Source organism: Schistocerca gregaria, chromosome 3 (genome assembly GCF_023897955.1).
Source record: "Schistocerca gregaria isolate iqSchGreg1 chromosome 3, iqSchGreg1.2, whole genome shotgun sequence".
In the NCBI taxonomy this organism is placed as follows: Eukaryota; Metazoa; Arthropoda; class Insecta; order Orthoptera; family Acrididae; genus Schistocerca; species Schistocerca gregaria.
The window spans coordinates 569,548,898-569,566,624 of NC_064922.1; the positions used below are offsets into that span (position 1 = coordinate 569,548,898).

At 42.5% G+C, this 17,727-nt stretch overlaps 1 protein-coding gene across 1 annotated transcript in view; it reads right to left on the reverse strand.

Annotated features, from left to right (window-relative positions):
* The window catches only part of LOC126355906 (juvenile hormone esterase-like), an 86,006-nt gene that overhangs the window by 17,667 nt on the left and 50,612 nt on the right, over positions 1 to 17,727 (reverse strand). The window contains exon 8 of the mRNA XM_050006418.1: positions 9,557 to 9,686. Within this exon, the coding sequence (XP_049862375.1) occupies positions 9,557 to 9,686 (130 nt within the window). The remainder of the gene's footprint in view (positions 1 to 9,556; positions 9,687 to 17,727) is intronic.

Genomic DNA, 17,727 nt, shown 5'->3' on the forward strand with positions numbered 1-17,727 from the left:
CGAGCGCACTGCCCACCGCCAAGTTTGTGGCAAGTTCCCATGGAACAAAACTACTGAGGTCTTGGTCCAAAGGCTTAATCTAGCTTAAACTAAGTTACGCTAAGGAAAACACACACATTCATGCCCGAGGAAGGGCTTGAACCTCCTACGAAGGGAGCCACGTGAACCGTGGCAGTTGGGTAGGGAGTGAAGCTAAAAATCACTTTCTTTTAGCAAAGCTACGCAGTCAAATCATCGAGGCGAACCAATCTACGACCTTGTGAATTGCGCTTCAGACACATTTCATTTGCGACATTTCTCTGGTCGAAACACAGAAGAATCTGATATATATATTCAATCCAAGCTTATGAACATCATTGTATTCTTCTATAAAACTGGTACCAATGAGAGTCTTTCGCTCATCCATTTCTTAGCGTTACTTTGCACAGCACAAGGGCTAATCATTTTCAAATACGGTACGATACCACTAAGCCGTGATTATCGCGGCACGGTTGTAGTCCCGTCCGAAACTACAGGTGGTGCCAAAGCTGCAAGCAGTTTTCTCGCTGAGAGCAAAAGGGCACTGGAATTATCAGAGGAGGCCGCAGTTAGCGCCACCGGTGACCACTACAGAACAACTGGAGCGAACACGTGGTGTCTTGCCGAAATGAGCGGAACGAATGGCTCACCTGGCCAGCGGCATCAGAGAGACACTTGGCGGCTGGCGGCTTAGCAGGCGGACGAAACATGGACCTCATTTTAGCGTATTAAAGACACTTGGAAAACTGTAAACTAAATTTCCCAGAAAATTTTTGAGGAAAAAAAAACCACTGCTGAGTGCTCTCTTTGTCATCCCAATGGCTGTCTACTTCGTCGTGTGCACAGGAGCACTCTGGCCACTTTTTCTCCTGGTACCTCGAGTCTCGTTTCTGGTGTGTACGGGTAGCGCCTGTGCATTGCCTTGTACTGTGTGCCCTCTACTTCAGTGCCAAACACTTTTCTACTTTTTTGAGTTTACAATGAATTGACTGACTATGTCATTCGGTAGTGCATTCGGAACGTTCATGTATCTTAAAAGGTGAAACTCTGCAGTGTGTTGGAAGTGCACTGCTGATGTCCTGTTAAGGTTCTGAATATGTTACTTCCATTTCGTTTTACAGCTGTTGCCCGCACTGTTAAAGGTTATCAGTAGGTATCGGGAGGAGACTGAAACCCAGGAGCAGGTAACAAGCAGCTTGGCCAGCGGTGAAGAGGCTAAACCGCATTTGTTGAAGGACTCGACTGTTTATTGCAAGGCACTCTATTACCGCCCTAAGATTACAGTCCTCGCTGAGCTTATCCTGGCACTTTTGGCCTACTGTCATCAGTTACTCTAAAAGGTATACAGTACTTGTGTCAATATTTCTGAGGAACTTACTTTTAAGGGTGTGGATTTCAATATAAGAACGATGATACGGATCTGTAGAATATGTTCTATTAGTACACCTTCGCAGGACACCAAGCAATATATGATGATTTCGCAGCTAGCAGACAAATGTGGCGGTTGTCTCACTGAAGCTTCGGAAACCAATAAGTGTAGATGTTTTTCGAGGGGTTTCTTGGCTGTTTCCCACCTGTGCAGCCACGACATAGGCGGCGTTCGGTTATGTAAAAGTATTATTTGATGTCAGTGGACTTTACGAAATTTTGATATCGGACGCCGCTACCATTTTCAGTACCATTAAAGCAGTTTTGTTTTATATTACAGGTAAGGTATTCTATCACCACTGGTTACTATCCGAACCCCTCATTCGCTGCGAGGGTCAGTGGGAACCACTGCAGTGCGATTATTGCTTAACACCAACAAAATCATACTTGATGGGATGACACATTGGGGCTGTTGACGTATGCCTTCGACACTGATAAAACGTTTTACACTGATGATCCTATTTATTAATATTTATTATTGACGACCGTTTTCAGTTGCTGATACTGCCATCTGCTGATCTTCAATTAGTTTTCGTAAATCGTGTTCAATTTATAAACAGTAAATTTTGAAGATCGTAGAATAACACTTCCAGCTATTGAAACCGGTCGTCGTAATAAATATTAATTAATGCGATCTTGGCTATAAAATGTTTCATCAAGTTAAATATAGATCGCTCTTTCCATTTTTTCATCATGAGAAACTTCAGCCTTCAACATTCCAAAAATGAGGACACAGCGAGGGGGCTTCGGTCTTCTGTTCGGCCGAATGCACTCGTGTAATTTATGGTGTATTTACATATAACTACCTGATAAAAGAAATATTTATTTGAATTTCACGCTACGTGTACACGCTGCTCTTATTGAATCATTATTATCCCCAGCAGCATTTCTTGTGTATGAGTCTTTGAGACTATTTATTTCCAATAGGTATAATTAATGTCGTAATTCAGACAGTTGATAGTACACGGTACTAGAAACAAGAAAGTGTAGTAAATGTGGGCTCTACAACGCAAACGTGAAGAGCTGTTCAATTGAACATACGTCTTTCGCAGTAGTGAAAATGAAAACTACTCATAGCCTTATACATATGCACTTCAGATCCCAAATTAAGTGGACTCTTTTTTTTCTTTTATTGGTTTAAACTAGTACTGGTGGTTGAGCAGATTTGTTTCGCAGTATGGAAGAGGAAGAAGTGCCAATACCTCTTGAGGTTTCAGAACCCTTGCTTACCGGACGTTTGTGCTCTTAGTTCATTTAATTTCAACTGCATGCGTTTACGCCATTAATTATGACGCATCCTGTATTTTATTATGGTTTCATAATACCAGGCACGTTTTTATTATCCTATTTCGTTGTTGCTTAGATATATATTCACTATGTGATCAAAGGTATCTGGACACCTGGCTGATAATGACTTACAAGTTCGTGGCACTATCCATCGGTAATGCTGGAATCGAATATGGTGTTGGCCCACCGTTAGCCTTCATGACAGCTTCCACTCTTGCAGGCATACGTTACATCAGGTGAAGCAAAGTTTCTTGGGGAAAGGCAGCCCATTCTTCACGGTGCTGTACTGAGGAAAGTGCGATCCAAAAAATCCCAAAGGTGTTCAATAGGGTTCATGTCAGGACTCTGTGCAGGCCAGTCCATTACAAGGATGTTATTGTCGTGTAACCGATCCGCCACAGGCCGTGTATTATGAACAGGTGCTCGATCATGTTGAAAGATGCAATCACCATCTCCGAATTGCTATTCAACAGTGGGAAGCAAGAAGATGCTTGAAGCACCAATGTAGGCCTGTGCTGTAATAGTGCCACGCACAAAAAAAAATCAAGAGGTACAAGACCCCTCCATGAAAAACACGACCACACCATAACACCACCGCCTCCGAATTTTACTTTGGCAGATAATGTACACTGGGCATTCGCCATTTTCACATCCTGCCGTCGGATAGCCACATTGTGTACCGTGATTATCACTACACACAATGTTTTTTCCACTGTTCAGTCATCCAATGTTTACGCCCCTTACACCAAGCGAGGCGTCATTTGGCATTTACCGGCGTGATGTGTGGCCTATGAGCAGCCGCTCGACCATGAATCCAAGTTTTCTCACCTCCCACCTAATTGTCATAATACTTGCAGTGGATCCCGAAGCAGTTTAGAATTCATGAGTGATGGTCTGGATAGATGTCTACCTATTATACATTATGACTCTCTTCAACTGTCGGTGGTCTCTGTCAGTCGACAGACGACGTCGGGTTGCACGCTTCTGTGCTGTATGTCTCCCTTCACGTTTCCACTTCACTATCAGATCGAAAACACTTGACCTAGGGATATCCTAGGGATGTTTAGCGTTGTGAGAATCTCTCTTATAGACTTATGACGCAAATGGCACCCAATTACTTGACCATGTTAGAAGTCCGTGAGTCCCGCGGAGCACCCCATTCTGCTCTCTCAAGATATCCAATGACTACTGAGGTCGCTGATATGGAGTATCTGACAGTAGGTGGCAGCAAAATGCACCTAATATGAAAAAGTATGTTTTTGGAGGTGTCCGGATACTTTTGATCACATAGTGTATATAAAAAATTTTGCGTCACTTCGGTTCCGAGATTTCGGGAATCTGCACAGGAAATTGGAACAGAGATCAACATAAACATCATTTCCGCCTTTTTTATTCCTTATGAAATCCAGGCATTGCATGTCGTATCACCATACACCGAGACCTTCAGAGTGGTGATCCAGAATGCTGTACACAGTGGTACCTTTAATAGCCAATAGCACGTCCTCTTGCACTCATGCATGCCTGTTTTCTTCGTGGCATAATGGCCACAAGTTTATCAAGGTACTGTTGGTCCAGATTGTCCCACTCCTCAACGGCAATTCGGCGTAGATTCCTCAGAGAGGTTGGTGGATCACGTCATCCATGAACAGCCTTTTCGATCTATCCCAGGCATGGTCGATAGTGTTAATGTCTGAAGAACGTGCTGGCCACTCGAGTTGAGCGATGTCGTTATTCTGAAGGAAGTCATTCACGTGCTGTGCACGATGGGTGCGCGAATTGTCGTCATTAAGACGAATGCCTCGCGAATATGTTGCCGATATGGTTGTACTATCGGTCTAAGGATAGCGATCACGTATCGTGCAGCCATTGCTGCGCGTTCCATGTCCAACAACGGCTTTAGTCGTCCCACATAATGACAGCCCAAAACAGCAGGGAACCTCCACCTTGCTGCATGCTCTGAAACGTATGTCTAAGACGTTCATCCTGACCGGGCTGCCTCCAAACACGTCACCAACGATTCTCTGGAAGAAGGCATGTGCGACACTCATCCTGAGCGGTCCATTCGGCTAGTTGTTGGGTTCATCTGTATCTCGCTGCATGATGTCGTGGTTTGCAAAGGATCTCGCCATGGACGTCGGGAGTGAAGCTGTGCATCATGCAGCCTGTTGCTTACTGTTTGTTCCTAACACGACGTCCTGTGGCAGAAAAAAATCATTATTTAACATGGTGGCTTTGATGTTGGGGTTCCGCCTAGCCATAATCCTTAGGTAGCGGTCATCCACTGAAGTAGTAGCCCTTCGGCAACCTGAGCGAGTCATGTCACCGACAGTTCTTCTCTCTCTGTATCTCCGATCAACATCGCTTTGGTTCACTGCGATGTGCCTGGACATTTCACTTGTTGAGAGCCCTTCCTGGCACAAAGTAACAATGCGAACATGATTGTTCAGCGGTATTGACAGTCTAGGCATGGTTGAACTACAGACAACACGAAGCATGTGCCTGTTTCTAGGTGGAAAGACTGGAACTAATCGGCTGCCGGACCCCCTCCATCTAATACGCGCTTCTCATGTGTGGTTGTTTACATCTTTGGGCGAGTTTAGTGACATCTCTGAACAGCCAAAAAGTCTGTCTCAATGATACAGTATCGGCAGAACGTCTGTCTTCAGGAGTTCTGGGAACCCGGCTGATGCAAAACTTTTGATATAACGGTCAAATTTATTGCCTATAATACAGCATACAGCCACCTACAACCCTTATTTTACAATCGTTATTGTCTACTTTGGCCCAAATAGACAAGTACCCTTCAAAGTTTAGTTTCTTTTTTCTTGTAGTAGAAAAAACAAAGGGCTTATCTTGAACCAAAGTACTATACGGGACCTTAGCTAGCAGTCCTGTACTGTCTGTTATAGTCCAGGTGTTCCAATCAATATCATATGTGCCCCCGTGAACCATGGACCTTGCCGTTGGTGGGGAGGCTTGTGTGGCTCAGCGATACAGATAGCCGTACTGTAGGTGCAACCACAACGGAGAGGTATCTGTTGAGAGGCCAGACAAACACGTGTTTCCTGAAGAGGGGCAGCAGCCTTTTCAGTAGTTGCAAGGGCAACAGTCTGGATGGTTGACTGATCTGGCCTTGTAACAGTAACCAAAACGGCCTTGATGTGCTGGTACTGCGAACGGCTAATAGCAAGGGGAAACTACGGCCGTCATTTTTCCCGAGGGCATGCAGCTTTACTGTATGATTAAATGATGATGGCGTCCTCTTGGGTAAAATATTCCCGAGGTAAAATAGTCCCCCATTCGGATCTACAGGCGGGGACTACTCAAGAGGATGTCGTTATCAGGAGAAAGAAAACTGGCGTTCTACGGATCGGAGCGTGGAATGTCAGATCCCTTAATCGGGCAGGTAGGTTAGAAAATTTAAAAAGGGAAATGGATTGTTTAAAGTTACATATGGTAGGAATTAGTGACGTTCGGTGACGGAAGGAACAAGAATTTTGGTCAGACGAATACAGGATTATAAATACAAAATCAAATAGGGGTAACGCAGGAGTAGGTTTAATAATGAATAAAAAGATAGGAGTCTGGGTAAGCTACTACGAACATCATAGGGAACGCATTATTATGGCCAAGATAGACACAAAGCCCAGGCCTACTACAGTAGCACAAGTTTATATGCCAACTAGCTCTGCAGATGACGAAGAAATTGAAGAAATGTATGATGAAATCAAAGAAATTATTCAGATTGTGAAGGGAGACGAAAATATGATAGTCATGGGTGAACGGAATTCGAGTGAAGGAAAAGGGAGAGATGGAAACGTAGTAGGTGAATATGGATTGGGGGTAAGAAATGCAAGAGGAAGACGCCTGGTAGAATTTTGCACAGAGCACAACTTAATCATAGCTAACACTTGGTTGAAGTATCATAAAAGATGGCTGTATACATGGAAGAAGCCTGGAGATAGAAGTTTCAGATAGATTATATAATGGTAAGACAGAGATTTATGAACCAGGTTTTAAATTGTAGGACATTTTCAGGGGCTGATGTTGACTCTGACCACAATCTATTGGTTATGAACTGCTGACTAAAACAGAAGAAACGGCAAAAAGGTAAGAATTTATGGAGATGGAACCTGGATAAACTGACTAAACCAGAGGTTGTACAGAGCTTTAGGGAGAGCAGAAGGGAACAATTGACAGGAATGGGTGAAAGAAACACAGTAGAAGAAGAATGGGTAGCTTTGAGGGATGAAATAGTGAAGGCAGCAGAGGATCAAGTAGGTAAAAAGACGAGGGCTAGTAGATATCCTTGGGTAACAGAAGATATATTGAATTTAATTGATTAAAGGAGAAAATATTAAAATGCAGTAAATGAAGGAGGCAAAAAGGAATACAAACGTCTCAAAAATGAGGTCGACAGGAAGTGCCAAGTGGCTAAGCAGGGATGGCTAGAGGACATATGAAAGGATGTAGAGGCTTATCTCACTAGGAGTAAGACAGATACTGCCTACAGGAAAATTAAAAGAGACCTTTGGAATAAGAGAACCACTTATATTATCATCAAGAGCTCAGATGGAAACCCAGTTCTAAGCTAAGAAGGGAAAGCAGAAAGGTGGAAGGAGTATATAGAAGGTCTATACAAGGGCGATGTACTTGAGGACAATACTATGGAAATGGAAGAGGATGTAGATGATGATGAAATGGGAGATACGATACTTCGTGAAGAGTTTGACAGAGCACTGGAAGACCTGAGTCGAAACAAGGCCCCGGGAGTAGACAACATTCCATTAGAACTACTGACAGCCTTGGGGGAGCCAGTCCTGACAAAACTCTACCATCTGGTGAGGAAGATGTATGTGACAGATGAAATACCTTCAGACTTGAAAAAGAATATAAGAATTCCAATCCCAAAGAAAACAGGTGTTGACAGATGCGAAAACTACCGAACAATTGGTTTAATATGCCACAGCTGCAAAATACTAACATGAATTGTTTACGGACGAATGGAAAAACTAGAAGAAGCCGACCTCGGGGGAAGATCAGTTTGGATATAAGATGAACACCAACAAAAGCAAATGAGGATAATGGAATGTAGTCGAATTAAGTCGTGTGTTGCTAAGGGAATTAGATTAGGAAATTAGACTCTTAAAGTAATAAAGGAGTTTTGCTATTTGGGGAGCAAAATAAGTGATGATGGTCGAAGTAGAAAGGATATAAAATTTAGCCTGGCAATGGCAAGGGAAGCGTTTCTGAACAAGAGAAATTTGTTAACAGCGAGTATTGATTTAAGTGTCAGGAAGTCGTTTCCGAAAGTATCTGTACGGAGTGTAGCCTTGTTGGATGTCAAACATGGACGAAAATAGTTTGGACAAGAAGAGAATAGAGGCTTTCGAAATGTGGTGCTACAGAAGAATGCTGAAGGTTAGATGGATGTATCACATAACTAATGAGGAGGCACTGAATAGGATTGGGGAGAAGAGATGCTCGTGGCACAACTTGACTAGAAGAAGGGATCGGTTGACAGGGCATGTTCTGAGGCGTCAAAGGATCACCCATTTAATATTGGAGGACAGCGTGGAGGGTAAAAATCGTAGAGGGAGACCAAGAGATGAATACACTAAGCAGATTCAGAAGGATGTAGGCTGCAGTAGGTACTGGAAGATGAAGAAGCTTGCACAGGATAGAGTAGCATGGAGAGCTGCATCAAACCAGTCTCAGGACTGAAGAGCACAACAACAACAACATTTATCAGGGAAAACTTCAAGGCCACCATAATCTACATGATTCCCCCATACAGACACTGCTTCCAAACACAGCACAAACATCACAAATGAACTGCATTCCCAGTTCACAAAAGTCTTTTCGACCACCAATAAGCTGGTGGTTATTGAATTGGCCAGCAAGGTCAATGTCTATTACATTCAAGCACTTGCAAACATGCACACTGCACCTCCAACGGCGACGATAGTAACGTCGGATATGCATTGCAGCGGTATGTTAACACAAACTGTATGGGGGAATCATGCAGATTATGGTGGCCTTGAAGCTTTACCTGATACAAATATTCAGGCCTGGAACACTTGGAATGCATCAGAGACATCAGGACTACTATCTAAGTTTCCGTATGGCACTTTGGTTACAGATAAGCCTTTTGTTTCGTCAACAGAGGAAAGAAGTAGCTCAACTCTGACGAGTATACATATATATCACTTATTATTATTTTCGATTATTCCCTTTGAAGAGAGCGATTGAACTTGAGTAGTCCTGGTTTCTTCTTTTTTCTTCGTTCTCCCAAATTCTCTTCAAATGTTCACCGTGTTCTCCCTTGCTTTCTTTTGACCATCTCTCCCCCCCTTCCTCCCCCCCCCCCCCGTGTTTCTTCATGCGTTCTGTTTACATATATACCATAAGCTGTTATCCGTGCGTCACAACTGTAGTACTAATTCAGGCAAGGTTATTCCTTATTTCATATTAAGAACATCCTAACCTTAATAATTGAACTAGCGAAAATTTTCCAAACTAAACTTAGAAACAACTAAAGGTAATACTGTAATAAGGATCTGAATTTTTTTGGTCCAGAGTGTCTGACACGATCTAGGTGGAGACACAGAACATCCTCAATTACAGGGAATGATTTTAACGTAATTTCAACACCAAGTAAACTTTTATTTCACGCAGTTTCGGTTTCGGCCCCCAAAGCCAATGTCAAGTGTGATTATCTCAAGTCTCATGAGGGACGAAGGCTGAGATAATGTCCTTGGGGACCGAAACAAGCGATGTGCAAAATAAAATTGCAGTTGGTGTCGAGTTTTTCTTCACTTACCCCATTCGTTTGTAGGTACGTTCTCTCCGCGGTAGTCGAACTCGTAGTAGTAGACTGGTAGATCGGTAACTTCCACTATTCTCCTGACGAGTGCATCAGTGGAATTGAAGAAATCTATGTCCACCTTAAGCTGTAAGAAAATGAGACATATGTGTTACTGCCGAATGTACAGAATATTCTTGAGTTACTTTCCAAATACATTAAGAATTTGCAGATCTTGCAGTAACAGTGTTAGCGAAAAAATTACTGGATATCAGTTCTACCAGTTATGCAAATAGCTGATTTTTACATACTGGTATTACCTCCAATATGTTTCAGCACATCTTTGATAGTGCGAGTGGGAATCCCATATTTAATTTCGTAAAAGAAATTAGACCTACAAGCGGTTTTTTTCTGTTGATGTCATTATCTTCATTTTTCTACATTATTGTGTTTGTAGGACGCGTTGTACATAGTTGGATATTGGTAGCTTGTCATCTACAACTGAGTATTGTTACTGTGAGTTTTGATGATGATCTAAGTTGTGCCCATAAGACCTTGCGCAACAATACCGAAGAACTCAACACACAATGATCGCACACAAGACACAATATGTATCGTGCAATGTACCGAAATTATTATTTTATATATCTCTATTATCTGACGATTTGTAGAATTAAGACATAGCAATTTAGTCTGAAGTCGTATTAAAATGAATATTTGGAAAGAAAGTCCGAAGATACAGGTACAAAAATATGCCAGTAGGAAACGAGCGATGTACATCTTGATTAGTTTTAGTGTCAGACAGACACAGAATATCGTTAAACATTTCAATAATTGTTAATTACTGATTAATTATTTCAGGTTAACTATTTCATCGAATTTAATGATTATTAATAGCATGACATTATACATATACCACTACAAATTATTTCTCGTAGACATATCAGCATAATGGGGATAAAAATGGCAGAAAGGTGTTTTATAGTTTCTCTTATGTCGCGATCGAATAAAGTACGACAAGAATCAAGTTGTGCTTGCAGAACATCAATGAATTCCTGCGTTACTGAGAGCACAATCCACTATGGTCGCAGATATTGATATTCTAAACTTCATATTCAAACACAGCAAGAGCCAACACACAAAACAAAATGGCACACCTTCACCTAAAATAATAAAGTAGTTTACAAAAAGGCAATATCTTAAGAAAACAGTGACATCAAATAGGACACAGCACAAAGAACACAGCATATAAAAGCTTTGGAACACAGAAAATATCTACAGACAGATCCAACGGATCAGACATATATCAACTTATATGTAACTTATCATTCATTATACAGAGTGAAAAAATGCAGTAAGTTTAAAGCCAAATATTCAGATCGTCTCACAGCTCTATTAGGCACCAGCTCTCATAGCACATTTGGTGACCACCTATTAATCCATAACCATAACTCAACTGCTACAGAAAGTGGTTTAAAAATGCTAAAATCCTACCATATCGATATCATCAATTTGCACTTTCAGAATCCATTAACAGAAGGAAGACAGATTATAAACAACAACACTACACTATGCCATTACAGAATACGTAAGTCATCAGAAAGAGCTCTACCAAAAAGTCAAAACACACATACACACACACACACACACACACACACACACACACACACACACACGTAGGAAGAGCAATTGCAAGTAAATGTTAAGATTTGGCCACAAACTGATATAACAAATGAATATCAACAGGGCTGGGCATATAACGGCTTTATTAATAACGTGTTTTGTAAACCGAATCAGTTAATTGATAATGAGGTTCTGCAAATACCTACGATGTTTGTGTGTGTGATTTACGAACAAATGAGACTGCAGAGAAAAAATTTTGAAAGCAGTCTTTAAATAATCACAAAATATAGTCACGAGATGGTTTAGCAGAACAGAGTTGTGTTTGGAAATAAGGTGATTTGTTAACTTGCCAACAAAATGCACAGTAACATAATTTAGTTGCAGGTGACAAGTCACCGATGCCCAATAATGTACATCGGGTTCTACATAACACAATAATAGAAAAATTAAGGTATTGAGAACAAGGGACAAGAACGGTTTTTTGTCATAATGTCGTTAGGGTAATTGTTACTTGAAACGTGTTTACGTATCACAGAAATCAATACGGACTATCCAGTGGCTTTGGGACAGAAGTTTTGTAACATGTTTGGGTTTATGCATAAAAAAGTAGTTGTTTGCTTAACAAGTGAATCTCATATGCGGTAAATTCGAAATACAAGCTAAGCTCTTGAATTCTGCACGTAGGTATTATCTTATGTGTAAACATGTACTAACAGCCATGGCTGAATTAACTATTTTATAAGTTATTATGTTCATGTCACTGTCAGGTGAACAGAGTCAGCTGTAATACGTGTTTATTTAACATGAGCTGACACTTGCAAGTAGACGACGTGCACATATAAATTTTTTAAGTTCTTACTTGGAGCAGATGGCAGGAAATCAGGTCCGCCTCATATCATGTGACACAAGAGGCTTGTAATTGTGACATAAAATCAAGTAGGAATAATGGAACAATACTGCAAATCAGTAGGAGTATTGCACAATTGCTGTATTGGTCACTCAATAAGAAACCACCAGCTGATACACCAATGATTATATTTGACGCGTTTCGGATAGAATCTATCTTCAGATTGTTATGAACATCTTGATCAGATATATGAAGCCTACCATGACAGCTTTGTTTGTTACATACTGTAAATGGCGTTTCGTGATGTGCTGCTAGCTGCCGAGAGAAGATTTCACCTCCGAGACCACAGCCAGCGGACTGCAGTGGGACTTAGCCACTGGCAGAGCCATGCGAGGTGCCATTACTGTTCGTCAGCCCCCGTGATGGAACAAGATGTAGATGAGCCTGGCTCTACACTGTATTGCTGATACGGGTCCTGGGTTTCTAGCTTCACGACATCCTCCGTCCGTGATATGCTGCTGGCACCCGCTCAAGTGCACGCCCGTCTTTCAGAGCACTGGGGTGGGCCGCACAGGCTGTCCGTGAGCCACGATAGGCTGGTGCCTGCAGACTCCTGTCCCCGTCACGTGTGCGAAGCCGCTGGCGGGTCCTGACCCGCACAACAACCTCAGCTGACGGAACACTGTGTCTGCATTTCTTGTCGTATGCGCGTGAGCTAATCATCGTGCCTTCCACCACGCCGGAGAAAACAGTTCTCACTGTAAATTACAAGTAATAAATATGGAATATATAACGTAATAACGTAATCAGCATCAGCACTTTATGTCGAATCAGTTACGATGAATGAAAATGCGTGCCGGGCCGTGACTCGAACCCGGGATATCCTGCTTACTAGGCATTCGCTTTAATCACTTGGCAACCCAGATACATTGTTCATCGAAAATTCGTGGACTCTGTCGGCACGCTTCCCAGCTGACGCACTCTCCCATCTAAGGCCATTTGTCCAACCCGCAGTCCCCGTCCATGTCTTCTACGCTCCCTAATTTTAGATTCTCCGTGGAGATCGACCGTTAATGTGCATCTGTACTGAAGTTTGTGGATTCATTGCCCATCAAGGTGAATCATTTATATGAATGTGTGGTGTCTGTTATTTCAGACATGTCCGAAAGAACTGCCACTATGTATTCGTATAATAAATACGATTCCAGAGAGCTCTGTTTCAGCGGCGCCTTACAGCCTATGACAGGCATTCACACCTGTTCCCCAGGTCGGCCTCCTGCACACGTAGCCTCACCACCTCACCAGATCAGCTTATATGCCCCCTAAATGGTCTCAACGGAGAGGTGACCGCTACACTGCTTTATAATTTTCGGGAGCTCTGCAGTCTTAAATGTTTCAGCGCAGTGAGACTGCACAGTTATTTAATTGTTTTACGTTTTCTCAGAGCTAAAAATGTGGCACGGGAAATACTACTTCATGGTTAGAGTCTGACAGCTTTTCCCGCTTGCTTTGGCACCAAGTAATTGAGTTTCTATTGAGTGGGTACAGAAATTAATAGCTCTCAGACTGTTAGCAGCGTTGAAATTTATGTTCATTTGGATATTACTGGTATTAGCTCGCAACCTACCCATCACTGTAGTCGAGGTCAATAACGCACGCCTGTGTGGTGGCCTAGCCTCGGAAGTAAGCCAGTTCGAATCCTGGTGTTGAATGAAAGTATTTAGCCGTCGAGAAGAGGAGAGGTAGTTTTCTTAGGTTCTTTACCACTAGTTTTTGGGTAGTGTGCTGGATTAAATTCCAGACCACCTCAGAGTGTATTATGAAATGAGGGAATGTGATAGTTCCGGTTGTGATCCATCCGTTGAGAAGGGACATTAAGCTCCGAAACTCCTTTGCTGCATACCTCATCTTCATCGAACAACACAAGCATAACAGTACACCACGTATACTTCACTCTCCAACGCTACACTCCGCACACTTACGCGGAGGAAAAACAGCCTTTCCGACAGACGACTGAACCTATCCCGTGGGATACCTCAGCCAAAAACGCCATTCCATATTTACATTTATACAATAATTTCCGTTCAGTTATGGTTAAACGATCAATTGCACAAATTTGAAGATTGTTCATTGAACAAAAAACATTACGATTACAATTTCTTACTGATTAAATTGAACCCTCCATAAAGACTATTGGGAAGACGAGTCAAAGACTGTGTTTTAGTGGCCGTTCAGTTAGGCATCGCAACAGATATATTAACGTAGATATCTAAAAAGTTCAAAAAATGGCGGCTCGTTTCGTATTATCGCGATATACTAGACATTGTCACCAATATGATACCCGCAAATATTGATACAAAGGCGTTTTTCGTTGCGGCGAGACCGATTCACGAAGTTTCACTCACCAACTTCGTCCTCCGAATGCGAAAATATTTTTTTAACTCCTGCCAACATAGGAAGAGACGACTGTCATAACAAACAAGAGAAATTACAGCTCACGGGGAAATATTTAGGTTTCTCTTTTTCCGTGTGGTATTCGAGAGTGGATCGATCGGGAAATACTCTGAAAGTGGTTCTCTGTACCCCCTGCCCCGTATTTAAGCGTGAATTGCGGAGTAGTCATGTACATGCATATCTAGACGTAGTTGCTGATATAGTGCTGATGGTTGATTACTTTTAAGACATTTTACACTGCTGCTTCTCTGTCTGCCTGTCTTCTCTACTCTGTTTGTGACACACTTCATGTCTAATTGTCTTTAACATGTAACGTTCTGATTAGTTAACTGTTGTTTATGGCTATTTACAGCGAGACGGCCACGTAGCAGAGTAATTTCGTAGAAAATGCGACTTGACGATGTTATGTTCCATCTTCGGGTAAATGACTTCAATATCTATTTTTTTATAGAGACGATTATTACTGATACGATAAAATAGTACTGAGCTGGGGATGCGAGCCCTGCTTCCGGTGCCTGGTGTCAGTGCAGTGCCAGCTGACATTGTTCGGTATGTCTACAAAGCTTCAACATGCCATAGGGTTGAAAATCTGTGGTGTCTTCCTATTAAATGATATAGGAAGAATAGGTGAGCCAGTGATGCATTCATAGTCTGCCATAGCGCTCAATTATCTGAAACCAAGAAGTCACCATAAGCTGATGATACACTTTTGCAGCTACTCAAGTCTGTGGTAGTTGAAGGAAAGGTGTTTTTGCATTGATGTTGAAATATCTATGAAACGTGTGAATTAAGCAGCGGATACCCTAGAACCTATTGCCATTGCACTACAGAGAGAAGTAAGTATGAAAAACTGAGAAATAATTAGTTTCCTAAGCAGTGCGTCATTTTCACTGTGCACCTATATCTAGCTATAATAACGTCAGTAGGGGGAAAACCTATGTGCCAGGCCACGCTGCATTGTTGCCAAATTTATTCAAGATGGCGGCGATGACGTCATACAAGTTGGCGGCATGTACACTTGGCAACATCACATGACGTCATCCAAGATGGCGGCTTTTGGCGGGAAAATAGGCCAATTGTGCTATGTCCACTAACGTAACCTTCAGAAAAAATGGCGGGCATTTTGAATTTTGACGGGAAAATAGCCCAACTGTGCTATGTCCACTAACCTATGCCTCCAGAAGAAAAATGGTGGCAAGTTTGAATTCCAACAGGATAATACATGCAAAGACCGTACTTGTCTTGTTATTATTACTGATTATCATTCATTAACATACATTATTATTTATTATTATTTATTATAATTTATTATTATTGATTATTATTAAACTGCCTCCACTAGAAAATTACCTCCAAAATCAAATTCCAACACGATAATGGCTGCAAAACCTTACTTTTGTTTATTATTATTCATTATCATTAATTGTATATTTTTATCATTCATTATCATTTAGTATCATTCATTATAATTTATTATTATAGGCCTACCTCCACCAGAAAATTGCGCCAAATTCAAATTCCAACACGATATTGTCTCGAAAACTGTACTTCTATCTATTATTATCATTTATTATTTATTCAAGATGTCTTATTTTCTCGGCGAGAAAGCCATTTTCCTTACATCCACAACATAAATCTATCACAAGTTCAAGTCCCAACACCATAATTGATCACACGTACAAACTTTCTCCCTCACTTATCTTTTTCCACTGGTAGCCTATCATAATCGCGTCAAATAATAAACTGCACTTATAGTGACCTAAGTCACGTCCTTTGATTTTGCAGGGGGGAAGGGACCGAAGACTTTATTTCAAGCAGTGCCGTCATCATTTGTTCTCCAACACAGTCAGCACACACATCTTTGACATCGTAGTGCAGTCACCACGACGTCCGCGCTCCAATTGAATTAGTTCAAATCCTCGCCACCTCCTAGCCAGCGCGCGGAGACACTGCCGACACCTGTCTCATGAGGCAGCCATCCAGTCGCGGTGGACTGGCGGTACGCTGGGGGCGAGCCCAGCGATCGCTCCCACATCTTAAACATGTTTCCGGTGCACACTCTGGAACTTGCCGAGTTTTACGTCACAGTGGTCCCTTGTCATTCACCACGTGTATTCATCGCCTCCGCATGTTTTCTGCCAAAATTGTTTGCCTCAGAGCTGAATCACACAACGGTCAGTCGTTCGCTGACAAAGTTGTTTTCCTGGGCATGTTCAAACCTGTCGATGCCGCCCGGTCACCATCCACCACGTGTCCCTGTGCGAGTGAGAACGCAGTGCTACACTTTTGGCGGTTAGGTTTGCTTGACAGTGGAATAGGCCATCACTATATAACAGCACGTTTGGACCACACTAGAACACCCGTTAATTGACTCGCTCTTGCGTGCACGTAATAACTGTACAATCACTGCATCGGCGCCCCTCTTACGTCACACACTCTCCATACACGCTATGGACATAGCCTTCTGTAAATACCTGGAAAATGGCTCTTTATTTCAGACATTACGGTCGTGCAGGTGTGTCCCATCTGACTTCTCCATGCTCACACAGCGATCCTCCAGAGCGCAGCTGACGTATACGTGGCCGGTTCAAATGGTTCAAATGGCTCTGATCACTATGGGACTCAACTGCTGTGGTCATCAGTCCGCTACAACTTAGAACTACTTAAACCTAACTAAACTAAGGACATCACACACATCCATGCCTGAGGCAGGATTCGAACCTGCGACCGTAGCAGTCGCACGGTTCCGGACTGCGCGCCTAGAACCGCGAGACCACCGCGGGCGGCCACGCGGCCGGCTGAGCCCACTCCATCAGCAGCTTCCTGGCCGGCTGACATTAAGCGACCAATGGTGCCCGCACACCCACACTGCCAGTGCACCAGGCAGGCAGCAAGTGGCGCCCAAGGGTCAATCCACAAACTGTCAGCCGCACTCGCCTCAGAGTCTGACTACGTAAACATCTTTCCGCGCCTGCGAGCACTTAAACACTAGACAGGGTGGAATATTTCGATAGCGTGCTGGACAAAGGATACGTTTGGCGCCAGAGTTTGACTGACTGTAGAATCCACCATGACCGTATAACAGCGCGTTTGCTCGTCGCGAGAACACTCGCTAATTCACTCTCACCACGCTGCTATATTAAATAATTGAATTTACAATTTCATACACGTAAGCAAACGTCTTCAACTCTCTAACTTCAACTACTTTTTTTGAGGGCCAAACAGCCATCACATCCTCCTAGGAACCAGCGCCATGTTTGAATCC